At 48.2% G+C, this 15806-nt stretch overlaps 1 protein-coding gene and 1 long non-coding RNA gene across 4 annotated transcripts in view; one reads left to right on the top strand and one right to left on the bottom strand.

The window, feature by feature from the left end:
• OSCP1 (organic solute carrier partner 1) overlaps positions 1-13817 on the top strand; it is a 26891-nt gene extending 13074 nt beyond the window's left edge. For all 3 annotated transcript variants that reach the window (XM_042951631.1, XM_042951630.1, XM_042951629.1), the window contains 8 exons: positions 1317-1484; positions 2254-2334; positions 9126-9229; positions 9671-9799; positions 10339-10408; positions 11789-11928; positions 13164-13227; positions 13468-13817. In XM_042951631.1, the coding sequence (XP_042807565.1) occupies positions 1317-1484; positions 2254-2334; positions 9126-9229; positions 9671-9799; positions 10339-10408; positions 11789-11928; positions 13164-13227; positions 13468-13584 (873 nt within the window). In that variant the 3' untranslated portion in view covers positions 13585-13817. The remainder of the gene's footprint in view (positions 1-1316; positions 1485-2253; positions 2335-9125; positions 9230-9670; positions 9800-10338; positions 10409-11788; positions 11929-13163; positions 13228-13467) is intronic.
• LOC122227263 lies at positions 12392-15806 on the bottom strand. The gene is made up of 3 exons (XR_006205944.1): positions 15756-15806; positions 15541-15586; positions 12392-12730 (listed from the first exon to the last, which is right to left on the bottom strand). It is a non-coding gene; the product is annotated as an uncharacterized LOC122227263 (long non-coding RNA).

Below are 15806 nucleotides of genomic sequence, written 5' to 3'. Positions count from 1 at the left end.
ACTAGATGTTATTACACACCTATCAGGAGCCAGGTACTAGCCAATCTCCCCAACTCCAGTCTCCCTTCCGCTCCATCTCATTTTATCATTGGCAGATTCACTGATCTGGCTTAACCACTACTTCTGTCACGACAGCTCGGAAAAATTTAGTAGCTCTCTAATCCCCACCACGTCTAGTCTAAATTATTTTGCCTGCCTTGGAGCGCTTGGGTGACTCAGTTAAGCGTCCGACTTCGGCTCAGGTCATGATCTCATGGTTCGTAAGTCCGAGCCCCACTTCGGGTTCTGTGCTAACAGCTCGGAGCCTGGAGCCTGCTTGGGATTCTGTGTCTCCGTCTCTCTCTCTGCCCTTCCCCCGCTTGTGCTCTGTCTCTCTGTTTCTCAAAAATAAACATTTAAAAAAAATTAAAAATAAATAAGTAAATAAGTTTGCCTGTCTTTCTAAAACCTTTAATATTCTAATCTTGCCATACTTATCCAACTTTGTTTCCCACCGACCCCAGCACGAATTCCCCTCTCCAATCAGGCTGTCCTCCTCCTTCTCCCAGGAAAATAGCATACTCCTTGCTGCCTTCAGGCTCTCCTACATGCTGTTGCCCTCAGCTAGAATGCCTGTCCCCTCCCTCAGTCGGTGTGAACCTACGACTGCAGCCTTCTGCTCCCGCAAAACCTATCGTGACCACTTTGGTCCTCACCAGTGTCTCGCCTCTTCCCGCTCATGGACGGTCAGACCCCATGGGGGGCTTGTTGATATCTCGTTAAGTACCGTTCAGCGTTTAAAACTGCTCCTACATGGTTGTGGGACCTTACATTTGCCACATGTGCACATACCATCTCCCTGCCTCCTCTCAGCAGTTCCGCAATGACAGGAAATTAGGGAATAATTTTTACACATGTGAAAGCTCAGGCTCAAGAGAGGTGGAGGGACTTGGCCAGGGCCATCCAGCACATCGGCCACAGTGGTGGAGGGCTGGCTTTTGGGTTTTCGCTCTCTGAGGCCAGCACCAGTCCAGGGCCCCGTGGCTGCCGATACTGTCCCAAACGTGTTCCATAAGCAACACATGTGAGCTGACCAGAAATCCTCCTCTTCTCAGGAATGCTCCTCCACTGGTCTGGCTTCATGCTCCTCCTGCTGCTCTGGCTTAATTACTAATGTTATCCCCTTTGACTCCCAAAAGTATCTTGGTTTGAGTGATCACTGACGTGGTCACCCGAGCTGTATGATATGCCGAGAACTGGTTTTCAGTAAATGCTTGACCGAATGATTGTGTGGAGGTGCTGATGTCTACTTCTCTGATCCCCTTTATTTTGCTCAGCTTTATGACCTGATGACTATGGCTTTCAAACACCAAGTATTGCTGTGCCCCCGCCCCAAGGATGTGTTGCTCGTCACTTTCAATCATTTAGATGCCATCAAGGGATTCATCCAAGACTCCCCAGCCATCCTGCATCAAGTGGAGGAGATTTTCCGGCAGCTGACTGAAGTAAGAGGTCACCGCCAGCTCATCATCCCTCAGCCCTGTTCTTGTTCTCATTCCCCCTGATAAGAACAGTTGGATTCTGGGGCTCCTGGGTGACTCAGTCAGTTAAGTGTCCGACTCTTGATTCCAGCTCACATCATGATCTCACTGTTGTGAGTTCGAGCCTCGCGTCTTTGGGGCTCTGTGCTGACAGTGCAGAGCCTGCTTGAGATTCTCTCTCTCCCCCACTCTCTGCCCCTCCCTCCTCTCTCTTTCTGTCTCTCTCTCTCTTTCTCTCAAAATATAAATAAACGTCTTAAAAAAAAAAAAAAAGAACAGCTAGATTCTATGACAGACAGAATAGGCAAAGCCTGCCTCTCTCCCCAAAATTCTAAAAATCTACAAGTATCTAAAAATAGATTAAAAGGTCATATAATAGGCCTTCCCATCTTATGCGCTCTCACCGTTGCCTTCAACGCTGGGAAAGCAATGACACAGAGCACGAGCACGGCCATTTTCTCCTGACCCTTCTGAGAAGGAGTTCACGGTGGATGTTCTGCTAAATCTGAACGGGAGAAGGGAGAAGTGAAGGGTACCATAATGGGGTCTCTCCCCCTGGGGAGGGAGCCGGGCTGGCTCTCCTGCCGCCCCTCCTCCCCCAGCAGCCGAGTTCCCTGAGTCCCCTGTTGGCCTCTCTGGCTCCAGCCCCTGAGTGCCCGCCTAGCCCTGCCTGTCTGCCCTTCCCACCTCACTTCTGGAGGTGAAGTGCTTCTTTCTGCTTTGCCTCTGGCAGACATACGGGGGCCTCTCTGCGGGGGAGTTCCAGCTGATCCGGCAGACCCTCCTCACCTTCTTCCAGGACCTGCACATCCGGGTGAGTGAGTGGGTGGCCCCAGGAGCACCCTGCCACTGCTGTCCTAGGGAAACAGTGTGCCAAGGGGCCAGGCAGAAGACGCCTGAGGTGGCCCAGTTAGTGGTGTCCTCAGCGCTTGGCTCCATGATGATAAAATTGCCGATAACAAATCTCAGCAGTTTTCAAATGGACCAAGGAAGACAGTGATATCGCCATTCTTGCCCAGTTACCTTATGTATCTCTTTAAAATATGGTCTGTTCCCTTCTCCAGAGGAAATGTGTTCTCCGTGGACCGGGGAAGACAAATAGATTTCAACTCAGAGGCCAATTTCATTTTTAACCCTCATGAATAATTTTATTCACCATAGATGGGAGTAATAATAACACCAACATAAATTAAGATCTCTCATAGTCATCGATTAAAATTTTAAAAAATATATGAAAGTACAAATAAGATTAAGTTTTGTATTGCTTTAAAATATTGAAAACCCTGCATCATATTCTCCTCAGGACGGTGCCTGTGTGGACATTGTTTTATGGATTGTGGTGATATAAGCAGCCATATTGATTTCTCAATTCTGACGAGATAAAATCCATTATAATGAAAAGACACTCCTAATAATAAGTTTATAACAAAATCATTAAAATATATTAAACCACAAAATATATTAAGCTTTAATTGCCAAGTAGGCAGGCAGTGAAACATCTGAATGTCCATGAAGAAAAATAGGAATCACATATCCTGACGATATTCCGCTGCTGCTCCGTTACACTTGGCTGGTTTTCCGAGGCTGGTCTTTAAAGGTGTTTCTGCTCGGCCGCAATGTCTGATTGCCTACACAGATTTTCTCTGTTTTCAAAACAGTCTTGATAGTGTTTAGATTTGTTAGTGGGAATCCACTTGAAATCCTGAGCAGTTCTTTACAACCATCCCAATCCCCAACCCCCTCAGCCCTCCAGAACCCTTGCAGAGTTGCCTCCTCAAAGGCGGTCTCCTCAGATCACCTACCCTCAACCTGACTCTCATTCCCATTCCCATTTCCTTCCCTCGTGGACCTCCCTCGTGTTCTTCCCATTGTTTCGGATGTTGGGACGCATCATTCCATCTTTGCCTCTTCGTAGAATGTTCCCTATACCTCCCCTCGATTATCCACCGCCCTTGGAATCAGTTCATTCTGTAAAACTAGTCAGTCCAACACATGTTTATTGAGTGCCTACTCTATACTCACTCAGTGTCTGAGATACTAGGGTGAGAGATACATGGGTGAACAAGACAAAGGCCCTGCCTTGGGGAGGTTCTACACTAGTAGGAAGAGACGGGGAGGACAAGTAAGTCACGTTCTGGTTCTGATAACTTTTAGGAAAATGACAAGATAAGGTAAAGTTATAGAGAGCAACTGGGATGGAATGTCCCTTTAGACCAGCAGCGTCTCATAGCACTTTCTGTCGCGACAGAGATGTTCTATATCTGTGCTGTCTACCATGATAGCCACTAGCCACATATGGTTATGGAACACTTAAAATACGGCTAGTGCAACAGAGAAACTGAATTTTCAAGTTAATTTTAATAGCCACACTTGACTAGTAGCTACTGTACTGGACAGCACATCCTTAGATGATAGAGTTAAATACATGTCAAGGGCAGCCTTTCTGAGGACAGACACATGAGTTGACATCTCAGGGAAGTGCATCTAAATTGAACGCACAGCAAGTTCAAAGATCCTGAGATGGAAAAAGCGTGATGTGTTCCTTGGACAGAGACAAAGCCAGTGTGAGTGAAGCCTATGTACGCAGGAGTGATACAGTTAACAAGCTGTGTGGCGTGGGCACTGACTCATCAGAACAGATGCCAGTTATAACTAAACTGGTACCTACCAGTTGACTTAGCTTTGTACCCAAGTGAGGAGTTTATTTTAAGAGTAAAGAAAACAAACATTTCAGGCATCCTAAGGTGAACAATAACGTGATCTGATTTGTGTTCTGGAAGATGAACTGTATGGGACAAGGGCGGAAATAGGACTGTAGTTAGGACACTACTGTAGAAATCTGGGTAAAAAATGAAAGTTCTTGGGGCCCCTGGGTGGCTCAGTCAGTTAAGCATCCAACTTCGGCTCAGGTCGTGATCTCACAGTTCGTGGGCTCTAGCCCCGCATCAGGCTCTCTGCTGACAGCACAGAGCCTGCTTCGGATCTTCTGTCTCCCTCTCTATCTGCCCCTTGTGCACTCTCTCTCTCTCTCAAAAAAAAACAAACCATTTAGAGGCACCTGGGTGGCTCAGTCGGTTAAGAATACAACTCTTGATTTTGGCTCAGGTCATGATCTCACTGTTCGTGAGTGACAGCACAGAGCATGCATGGGATTCTCTCTCTCTCTCTCTCTCTCTCTCTCTCTCTCTCTCTCTCCCTCCCTCCCTCCCTCTCTCTCTCCTTCTCTCTCTCTCTCTCTGCCCTTTGCTCACTCATGCCCTCTATCAAAAAAATAAAATAATAATTAATAATTATTTTAGGGGCACCTGAGTGGCTCAGTGGTTGGGCGTCCAACTTCAGCTCAGGTCATGGTCTCACAGTTTGTGAGTTCAAGCCCCACGTCGGGCTCTGTGCTGACAGCTCAGAGCCTGGAGCCTGCTTTAGATTCTGTGTCTCCCCCATCTCTCTGCCCCTCCCATGCTCATGCTCTGTCTCTCTCTGTCTCTCAATAATAAATAAACATTTAAAAAATTTTTAAATAATAATAATTATTATTATTTTATAAATAAAAATTAAATAAATAAACATTTTTTTTAAAGACAATGAAAGTTCTTGGGGCACCTGGCTGGCTCAGTAGGTGGAGTATGTGACTCTATCTCATGGTTGTAAGTTCAAGCTCCACATTGGGTGCAGAGATTACTTAAAAATAAAATCTTTAAAAAAAAAAAAAAGAGGGGCGCCTGGGTGGCTCAGTTGGTTAGGTGTCCGACTTCAGCTCAGGTCATGATCTCATGGTTCATGAGTTCGAGCCCCACATCGGGCTCTGTGCTGACAGCTCAGAGACTGGAGCCTGCTTCGAAATCTGTGACTCCCCCTCTCTCTCTGTCCCCTCCCCAGCTCATGCTCTGTCTCTGTCTCTGAAAAAATAAATAAACGTTAAAAAAATTTTTTTAAAAGAAAGAAAGAGAATGACAGTTCTTGCTGCCAGTGGAGATAGTGAGAAGTCTTCACATTTGGGGTATCCCTTCTGGGCAAGAGCAGTTAAGACTTACTGAGAAATTGGACATGGGGAGGGAGAGAAAGAAGAATGAAGAATGACTACGTTTTTGGCCTGAGCAGCAGGTGGTGCCATTAACTGAGAGGGGGAAAGCCTGAGGGAAGTATATTTGAGTAGAAAAATTAATTTTATCTAAGTTTGATTTGCCTATTAGGCATCTGAGTAGCAAAGTCAAATAAGCAATTGAATATATAAGTCATAGAGACGGCATTCAAAGTCTTCTGGTCTCTTGGTGGAGGCTGGTCATCCTCCCTTGTCCACAGGTAAAAAGCATGGTCAGCATTCCACCACCTTCCCCCTTGCTTTCAGATCATTATTCTCCTGCCCTCACCAGCTTGGCCCTCCCCTAGTGAGGACAGACCGGTAAGCCCGACACCACACAAAGCCCTGCACTCATCACTCACTGAAACTGACTGCCCAGTCACTCACCCATGTTCCCGGAGCATTGACATCCCTGGCTGGCTCTCCTCCTGGCCAGCAGAGTCCAGCCACCATCCTGGGGAACGTGACTGCTCAGGGACACGCCTCATCCGGCACTCCAGACCCACAGCCCTGTGACTTTCATTTCTTCTTTCCATAGGAAACATGCTACCTGCCCCCAGGAACTCATTAGAGAAGGGGGAAATGCACTAAGTGCCTTACAGATGTTTGGTTTTAAAATAGAAGAGCGTAAAGAGGGAGGACACGGGGGTAGGGACAGTCAGTTCTACCTCAGAGAATCAGAAAAGTTGGGGTGTCTGGCTGGCTCAGTCGGTGGAGCATGTGACTCTTGATCTTGGGGTCGTGAGTTCAAGCCCCACATTGGACGTAGAGATTACTTATATGTCTTTTTAAAAAAAGAAAGAAAGAAAAGTCTTCATAGAGGATCTGATATCTTTTTTAAAAAATGGATTTTCACCAGGCCCATGGGAAAATAGGAGCGGGGTTAAGTGGACATCCTAAGTAGAGAACACCATCTCAGTAAAGGCATGAGGCACATACCTGTTTGGTGTATTTCGTGGTGCAGAGGCAGCAGAAGGCTGCAAGCGTTTGGATATGGCAAGAACATAGGATTCAAGGAGGAACATGGCTGCAGAGAAGAACACGGGCCAACTGGACATTATCTGGCAGGCAGCAGAGAGTCACTAAAGCAGGAAAAGGACACAGCCTGATAGAAGTTTAGAAGTGTCTCTTCACGGGTGCCCGGCTGGCTCAGTTGGTTAAGTGTCTGACTCTTGATTTCCGCTCAGGTCATGATCTCATGGTTCATGGGTTCAAGCCCCGCATCGGGCTCTGCACCGACAGCGGGGAGCCTGCTTGGGAGTCTCTGCCTCTCTCTCTCTCTCTCTCTCTCTCTCTCTCTCTCAAAAATGAATAAACTTTAAAAAAAAAGAAGGGTCTTCACCGCAGAATGGAGGATGGCTCACAACCAGGTGAGGGGGGGCAGGGAGGCCAGTTAGGAGGCACCTGCAGCGGCCAGGCCAGAGATGACGAAGGTCTGCACTAGGGACCAGGGTGGAGAGGAGGGGCCAGACACAAGGAGTAATTACTGGGTCTGCAGGGCTTGGTGACTGAATACACACGGGAAGGTGGCGAGGAGAGGAACTCAGACGGCTGAGGTGGTGCCCTGGTGGCGTCAGTCGCTACAACTGGGAACACCAGAGGAGAATCAGGTTTGGGAAGACAAACGATGACCCTGTTCTGAGCAGGGTGTATTGGAGGTACATCCCACGGAACCCATAGGTAGACACGTCTAATAGGCAATGGGATAGATGCACCAAGTGACCAGGGCAGGAGACCAAGTGGCAGCTTGAGATCTGGGCGCCATCAGCACAGAGGTGAACACTGGGAATAGAGGAGGTCACTTGGGGGGAAAAAGGGTGAAAGAAGAGGAGAAGGACAGGAGAGCCACACTTAACAGCTGAGGGCCAGCAGAGGGGCTGGGCAAGCAGACAGACCCAACAGTCCCATCCAGCCAAGGGCAGGTTGTCGGGTCAGACACAACCACACACTGGACTGAAATGTATACATTTCAGACCTGCTATGACATAGTCAACCTTATTAGAATTAGGCTCACAGAGAGTCTAGAACATGCATATATTCCCACTTCTCTCTCCAAATTTTCTTTCTCCATGCTTGTATTCTCATCTCTTGGTCACAGAATCTTAAGGTTAAAAATTCCTTAAAGGTCTTCCAGCCAAACCCACAAATCATGAGATCGTGACCTGAGCCAAAATCAAGAGTCAGATGCTTCACTAACTGAGCCACGCAGGTGCCCCTCCCATCTCTGCTTCTAAAGTGTCTTCACACCCACCTTCTTCCGGGCCCAGCTCCAAACCCACACTCACCCCTGCCCACTCCCATGCCTGTGGTCATTCTCCTCAGTGGGCTACTGTGCATATACCATCCAGCATATCCTGCTGTGTATTGTCCCCTGTTGCCATTTTACGCCCGGGTCCTGGGTCCGGTTGGACTGTAATCCTAAGAGTATTAGCTACCACGTATCGAGCACTTACTGTGTGTCAGACACAGCGATAAGTGCTTTTTCATTATCTGATTTAGCAGGTAACACTTACCCGTTGAATACATGCTATTATCACCCCCAGTTTGCCAAACAGAAAACTGATACGCGGAAAGGTTGTAGAACTTGCCCAAAACTCAGAGCCAAGGAGTGGCCCAGCTGGGGTGTGAGCCTAGACGGTCTAACATCAGTGTGCCAAACTGCCATCTTACACACTCTTACCCCTTTGCATTTTCACTGCTTTGCACACAACAGATGCTTATTTTTGATGGTATTACGAATAAAATCTAGTCGAGTTTTAGAGTTTGAAGGGATCCTTGAATTTATCTCGTTTTACAGATGAGGAAGCCAGGATCCAATAGAACTGATTAACTACTGCAACCTTGATGGAGTTTCATCTGATCCAGACCTTGACACAAAGTATGCAAACCAGGGGGCGTCTGGCTGGTTCAGTTGGTAGAGCATGTGACTCTTGATCTCAGGGTTGTGAACTTGAGCCCAACGTTGAATGTAGAGATTACTTAAAAAAAAAAAAAAAAAAAAAAAGCCAACCAGGAAGTAGAAATCAGCATATTATGGTGTTTGCAGTCACATAAAAGACCTTCAGACTCTAAGGCCAACCGGATCCAGATCCCCCTGCTTGGGCCCCTTTCCACCGGTCTAGCACATGGCCGAAAGCTCAGGCTCCAGAGTCAGAAACACAAGGGTTGAATCTTTAGCTCTGCCCCTTCTGAGCTGGCTGGCCTTGAGAAAGTGTCTCAACCTCTGAGCTGCCAATTCCTCATCCTTATTGTTCTCTTTGGGCAAGTCCCCTCACTCTGGGAACCTCAGCTTCCTCATCTTTAAAACGAGGGTAATACAGCTCACCTGGAAGACTTGCCGTGCGGCTCAAAAGAAAGTCTGTTTGGAAAAACACTGTAACTCTGTAGGGCTAGTTACGCTGAGTCTTTCTCGTTGTTAGAAGCTCACTAGGTAACACCCCCAAGCCATTACACACTTTGCATCCTCAGAATGCTTATGTCTAGGAAAATATACCAAGAAAAATGACAAGAAGTGTATTTTTTCCCAGGTATCCTTATTTCTAAAGGACAAAGTCCAGAATTCCAACGGTCGCTTCGTGTTGCCGGTGTCCGGGCCCGTTCCCTGGGGAACTGAAGTTCCTGGACTCATCAGGTGAATTCTCAACAGTAATTGTCAGACCAACGTTTGGGGTGCCAGGAAACCCACATGCAGGCCACCACACAGAATGTGCCGGGTTCCTACCCGCCCCAGCCTTCCGTCAGTGAAGCACAGCAGTTAGAAGGTCAGGTTCTCATCCCAGCTAGGCCACTTAGCAGACACTTGAGGCCAACCACCCAGTTCTTCAAGATTCACTTCCTCATCTATGAAATGGTTGCTGTGAGAATGAATAAGATAATAATGCTCTGAAGTGCTTACACAGCACCTGGCACATCACATGTCCTTGGTAAATATTGTTATTATTACCTCAACCAGCATCTTTATCTTGAAGGAGTGCATGAATCTCCTTTTTGTCCTGTAGTACAAAGAATAAAGAAGCCTCCAGGACTACCCGAGCTTGGAGAACATCCCATCATGTCATACTTTGTATTGTAGAATGTTCGACAGCAAAGGCAAAGAAGTGAAGAAGGTAGAATTCAAGCATGGTGGAAACTATGTCACTGCACCAAAAGAAGGTTCTTTTGAACTTTATGGAGACCGAGTCCTGAAACTGGGAACCAATATGTAAGCAAATTCTCCCTCCCCGAATGAATTCAAGTCTGAGGGAGGTCACTTCATTTTTAAAAACCTGCTTGACTTCCCCTATGAAAACCCCTGCTGACAAGTGAAATAATTTCCCCTCAGATACAATGAATGCAGAGCCCTGACATTTTCCAAGGGCCCCCAAGATGCCCAAACACCAGGTAACTCAACAGGTTGAAAAACAAATAATTTTAAATAGCCACGGAAGAGCACTAGCCAAAACCTTTGTTGCCGTGGAGATCCAGAATGGCGTGGCCTTCACGTACTGTTCACGTTTTTTTCAGTAATCTACATTACTTTGCGAGAAGAGCCATTTCCACCTAACTTCACAGGTATTTTTCTTTGGGAAGCCATGAAATCTGCGTGGTTGCTACCCACTTAGTTATATTCTGTAATCCTGGCACATTTCTGGATGCTTTTTAATGTCTCAGGATAAAAGTTAACGTGCTATATTTCTGAGTTAGAAACAAGTCAGTGTAAAAGGGCTGGACAGCGTTTTCACAGTTTTCTGTTGGCACCAGGTACAGTATGAACCGGCCGGTGGAAACCCATATGTCTGGGGCATCAAAAAACTTAGCTCCACAGACGCAGGTGAGCTTCTGCCCTCCTTATTCCTCTTCAGAGCTTGTTTCTAGACACAAAAACCGGGATGGGGAGAAGGGTGGAAACTCTAGACTTCAAAGCCAGCCAGTGTTTCCCTCATTGTTTACACTCTTCTCAGTTCAGCCTTGCAAGTACAAAGGCTTTTAATTGTAGTTTCTCATGAAGACTTCCAGTGATCTGACTAATTAGGTAATTTCAGGCTTGGCTCAACCACCATAATTAAGCTGGAACCACACACCAGGACACGTGAAACGGCATTGTACCCGTGCCACTAGGTCTGTGGTTGCTGAGTCTAGCGCTCCTGTGTTCTGATCATTAAACCGTCCCTTTGCAGTGCTACCCGACATAATGATGCGGTAGCTCCGTTCAAAATGGGGTTTTAGATTCTGTGAATGCCATCTTTATAAATTTTCACAGAATTAGCTACTAGCGAGCTATAGGACAAATCATGAAATAGTTATGTGCAAACACTTATTGAACGACTTCTGTGGGCTGGGAACCCAGGGACACAAAGCTGGCTTAGAAGGAGAAATGGGCCCACAGACCAAGGTGTCAGTATAAGCAAAGGCACCAAGGGACAAGAGAGCATAGTGGTGTTTGGGGGGAGCGGGGAGGCAGCATCTCTCCCACGTGGCTGGGTCATAACGCAATTGAGGCAGGTGGCCAGAGAGCCGCCCGTACCAGGACACTGGGGCCTGATCCCAAAGAGGCTTAAACCATTTGGACCTTGTCATTTAGGCAAGAGGCAGAGGGGTTTATCTCAAGCGAGAGAGAAGTCTACTTGAGATAATGGGCTGGTGGCAGAGCGACAAAAGAAAGGCAGAGTAGCGGAAGAGGCAGAGCAGGGGGCGGCTGGGTTAGAGGAGCCGGGGTTGGAAGGAGGGGTGAGGGTTGAGCGGGGCCTGACAGCAAGAGGAGGGAAGTGATCCCGGGTGTGTTCACCACAGTCACCACCTGAGGGCAGTGTGGTAGCTCCGATGGAAGCAGTGCCCTTGGACCTGGAGCTTTTGCTGAGGCTGCTTGTAAACTCAAGGGAACTAGACTGACGAAAGAGGAGACAATGTTCTTCCTCTGCAAGGAGGAAGGTCGTCTGAGGAGAACGGGGATCCCTGGGGGCCCTCCGCTCATCTTGAAAGTGTGAGAATCTCTGGTTTGCTGCCTTGCTAAGGGTCCTTCTTCTTCTCATGTGGATTATTTCTGTTTTGGTTAAGCCTCTTTTCTATGCTTTGTTTGGACACATTTCTAACCCGGATAATGTAAAGAGTCATTGTTTTGCCTTGTTCTGTAATACCACCCTGGGTCTCCGGGGTCTCAGCAGGAAATGTGATCACCTTCATGTAGCTAAAAATCATGAAATTGTTTCTGCAGGAAAACATTGCTCCAAACCCTCTTGCTAAAGAAGAGCTGAATTTCTTGGCCAGGCTGATGGGAGGGATGGAGATTAAGAAACCCAGTGGCCCTGAGCCAGGATTCCGGTTGAATCTCTTCACCACTGATGAAGAGGAGGAGTACGTTTTAAACCTGTTTCTTACAAGGCATATATAAAAATCCTAAGTGTGATAAGAACCAAAAAAATGACCACTGTAACCAGTAACACTTAAAATATAGGTGTAAAGGTCACAGAGGAAAAACCAGCAAATTCAATAACCTAGTTAAAGAAGAATCCACCAGGGACGCTTGGGTGGCTCAGTTAGTTAAGCGTCTGACTCTTGATGTAGGCTCAGGTCATGATCTCACGGTTCATGAGATGGAGATCTCAGCTCAGGTCATGGTCTCATGGTTTATGAGATCGAACCTGACGTGGAGCTCTGCGCTGACAGCACAGAGAAAGTATTCTGTCTCTCCCTCTCTCTCTGCCTCTCTTCTGCGAAAACGCGCACGCGCTCACTCTCTCTCTCTCTCTCTCTCAAAATAAGTAAATAAACTTTCAAAAAAAGAAGAAGAATCCACCAGTATTAAATAGCATGCATCTTCTGGATTCATTCAAGAAATAGTTCTAATGTCTTACACAGTAAAGCATAGCTGAACAAGAAGTATCGGAAGTCAAGAAAATCATAGTAAGAAAAATCTGTTAAGAAACCAGAGGGAAGTCAGAGCATGAGTCTTTGGGATATGGCAGCCTCCTCCAAAACCAGTAGGGAGAGTGATCCACCCAGATTTATACAAAGCTTCATAGTTTGTAGAGCACGCGTGCATCATTATCTCATGTGATCCTCCTTGCAACCAAGTATTTGGGGTGGGAGTTGCCCTCTGTTCCTGTTGAACTAACTTCTTCCGTGCACTTCTGTGTGAGAGTCACTCTGGTGAGTGCTGGGGACACAAAGATAGAGCGTAAGACCTAGAGCCTGTCCTCAGGAGCCCGCAGGGTAGGAGGAGAATGCACACAGACACAAGTTAGTTCAGTGCCGAGTCATAAATGTTCTAATGGAGGACGTAGTGATTGACTTTGCACCAGCAGATGAAGGGAGTTGGCATCTGGGCTTGGTCTTGGAGTTTGCCAAGCAGAGGAAGGGGAAAAACATTCTGGCCAAGTTCAGTACATGCAAAGGCACAGAGACATACAGGGACTTGACTTTCTGGAGCATAGGGTACTCTGCTTGGGGATAGGACGGCCAGAAAGCTGGAGGGAAATGGCAGAAGGTGAGGCAGAAAAAATAGGCTTCTAAATTATCAAGCGCCGGTGTGCCACGCTGTCGGGGAGAAAACCCTAACCTTTGACCCATTTCTCTACTATTTCATGCAGACAAGCAGCCCTAACCAGGCCAGAAGAGTTGTCCTACGAAGTTATCAACATACAAGCTACTCAGGTGTGTGCGGGCAATTGCACAAGCCAAACGTTAGTCCCCTCCTCACCTCCTAATAACCTTGAACTTCACTGGCCCTCCCTTCTCTCTAATCAGCATGTATCTAGAGCCCCTAGCCTGGCAATCAGGTGAGGAACTGACCTGCATCACGGTGGCGGGATGAAAATTAAACACCAGGTGCACAGAGAGGCAGTCGTGCTGACACATCCCTTTCACTGCCTTCCCCTCGTGTTTCTCCAACAGGACCAGCAAAGGAATGAAGAGCTGGCTCGCATCATGGGGGAGCTGGAGGTCACGGACCAGCCGAGGCAGAGTGCCAGCAAGGGGGATGATCTACTTGCCATGATGGATGGGCTGTAGGTGTACTGGCCCGGGACCCTCGGCCCCCTGTGGGGCGGGCTCCCCAATAAGGACCCCAGAGACGCCTTGGGGAGCAACATGATGTCGCTGGTTTTCTCCGGAGTGAGCAGGTACCTCCCGTTCCTGTTTGTGTTGTAACTGAACTACACAAGTCTCCCTCAAGGAGCACAGTGTCCGGAAGGCACACACATACCCACGTTCTCACCAAAATATATTCTGCATTTTAAATTGGACCTTCTCCATTTTCTTCTGGTTTTATGGCAACCATCTAAAGCCATAGGGCCATAGGTTCAAGCCCCAGAGCCAGGAAGGGGGCGTGCCTGTTGCGGCTCTCCATTGGGGCTTTCCTGTGGATGCCTATGGCTCACGGGCACCTGTGAATTGTCACAAAACTTCAGGGCATCCTGGGATGTACTCTGCCTTGTAAGCGACTTTGAAATGCGTGGGGAAGGCAGTTGGGGCCCAGCTGAGACAGCCCTCCTCTGCCTGGCACCCCGGGAACCATAACCTCAGAGGCAGAATAAGTAAGGCCACTACAGGGAACACGCAGCTGGGCCCCCGCGCAGAGCATGTGGGTATCTGTCCTTCTCTGCACACCTCGCTATCCATATGCGGTATGGGCGTGTCCCATATGGAAGCGTGTGCCAAGGAAATAGTTTGCTTGGTATGTACTCTTCACCCCCAGGGTCTTCCTCTGCCGCTTAGTGTCCTTGCCTTCTAAAGACCCCCGGCATGATGTGCTGTGACACCCATCTCAGCTTCACCATCAGTGGCCGGACAGAGCCTTAAGTGAGTGGAATATGTGGGAGGTACACGTGGTGTGGCACTTTCCCTTTCATGTACCAGATGAGCTACTTCCCTTGGCGGGAAGCCAAGTCTAATTGAGATCCATGTAAAATATCTCAGGCCAGGGCAGCCCTAACTGCTTCAAAGAAGGAGCATTAGCCCACCACCACAGGCTCATCCTGGACCCAGTAACTGGCAGGCTCAGGGCCAGCCAGCATCCAGAGGTCAAGGTCCATTCAGTCCCATGGAAGAAATACCCAGAATGGCAGAAGGCAAGAGAGAAACGGAGCTGAGCCAATCACTGCCTGAGATCGAGCCAGCCACAGGGACCACTCGGGCCCCTCATGCCGTGGCAAGAGTGGAGGCAGACATAGTTCTGGAATGTGAGGGGCAGGGAAACTGCCCTTAGCCTGCCGAAGGCATAGCTTTTGGGTACAGAAAGATAAATCACTAAATGAACCTAAGTTGCTTCCTACGAATGAAAGTTACACTTCCTTACCTACAGAACCCCCCAGAAGGTCCCTTGGGGAGGAGACGCGTATCATGCCACCTGTTAACAGCTTACAAAGAGCCCTCTGTTTTAGCCTCTTTTAAGCACTCTGGCTACCAGTTGGGGCGGCCTGAAGGGGGGACAGATGAAGGGGAAGGCTCTTTCCTGTTCTGGGCCAGGCTCCCACCACACTGCCACAAACCGAAACTCCACGGCCTGCTCCAGGCCTGTCCTGGAGCCTTGGAGGTGGGCCACCAGCTGCTGAGAAGCAGCCACCTCCCTTCACCTATCCCAGAGCCATGCGGATGATTTCAAACGTGTCTGCTTCCTCAATAAATAAACAAGATACAGATCTCTGGTAGGGCAGCCTTGTGATGAGGCAACCTTTGCGTTTCATGTCTCTAGACTCGCACAGCTATTGAGAAAAACAAGTTCACTTGCGTGGTGGTTGAGGACATGCAGAGAAAGCAGGGGAGGCAGGAGGAGGCAAAGAAAACAGAAGACGGGGGTTGATCCGGCAAGAATGTGGACTGAGCACTAGCACTTCATCAGTGTTCATTTAAAACAAGGCCCCGTGTCCGAGGGTATCCTAACACAGTATTCAGTGTGCGTCAGGGGAAGGCGTCCCACGGTCAGAGTCAGGACACTGGGCTGTGGCCCCATCCCTGCCTCAAACTCACCATGGCCTCTGGGGCACTCACTCTCCCTGAGCCTCAGTTCCCTCATCTGGAAGAAAGAGAAAGAACAGGTTCACTGGCTTCAAGCTGGCATTGAGTTTACAGATTCCTTGGCCCCTCCCCAGGTGGGAGCTGAAAACTGGAATCTATACGTATGCCACCCCCCCACTCCATGCTTTGGGGGTAGATCTACTCTTCCAGCTCCTTCTGTGACCGACCTCCTCCCAGCTCAGCTTCAGCCTGTTCCACTCTTGTTCACATAGTGTCGG

This window comes from Panthera leo, chromosome C1 (assembly GCF_018350215.1).
Source record: "Panthera leo isolate Ple1 chromosome C1, P.leo_Ple1_pat1.1, whole genome shotgun sequence".
Lineage (NCBI taxonomy): Eukaryota > Metazoa > Chordata > Mammalia > Carnivora > Felidae > Panthera > Panthera leo.
This window is presented reverse-complemented; position numbering and strand designations above follow the sequence as displayed.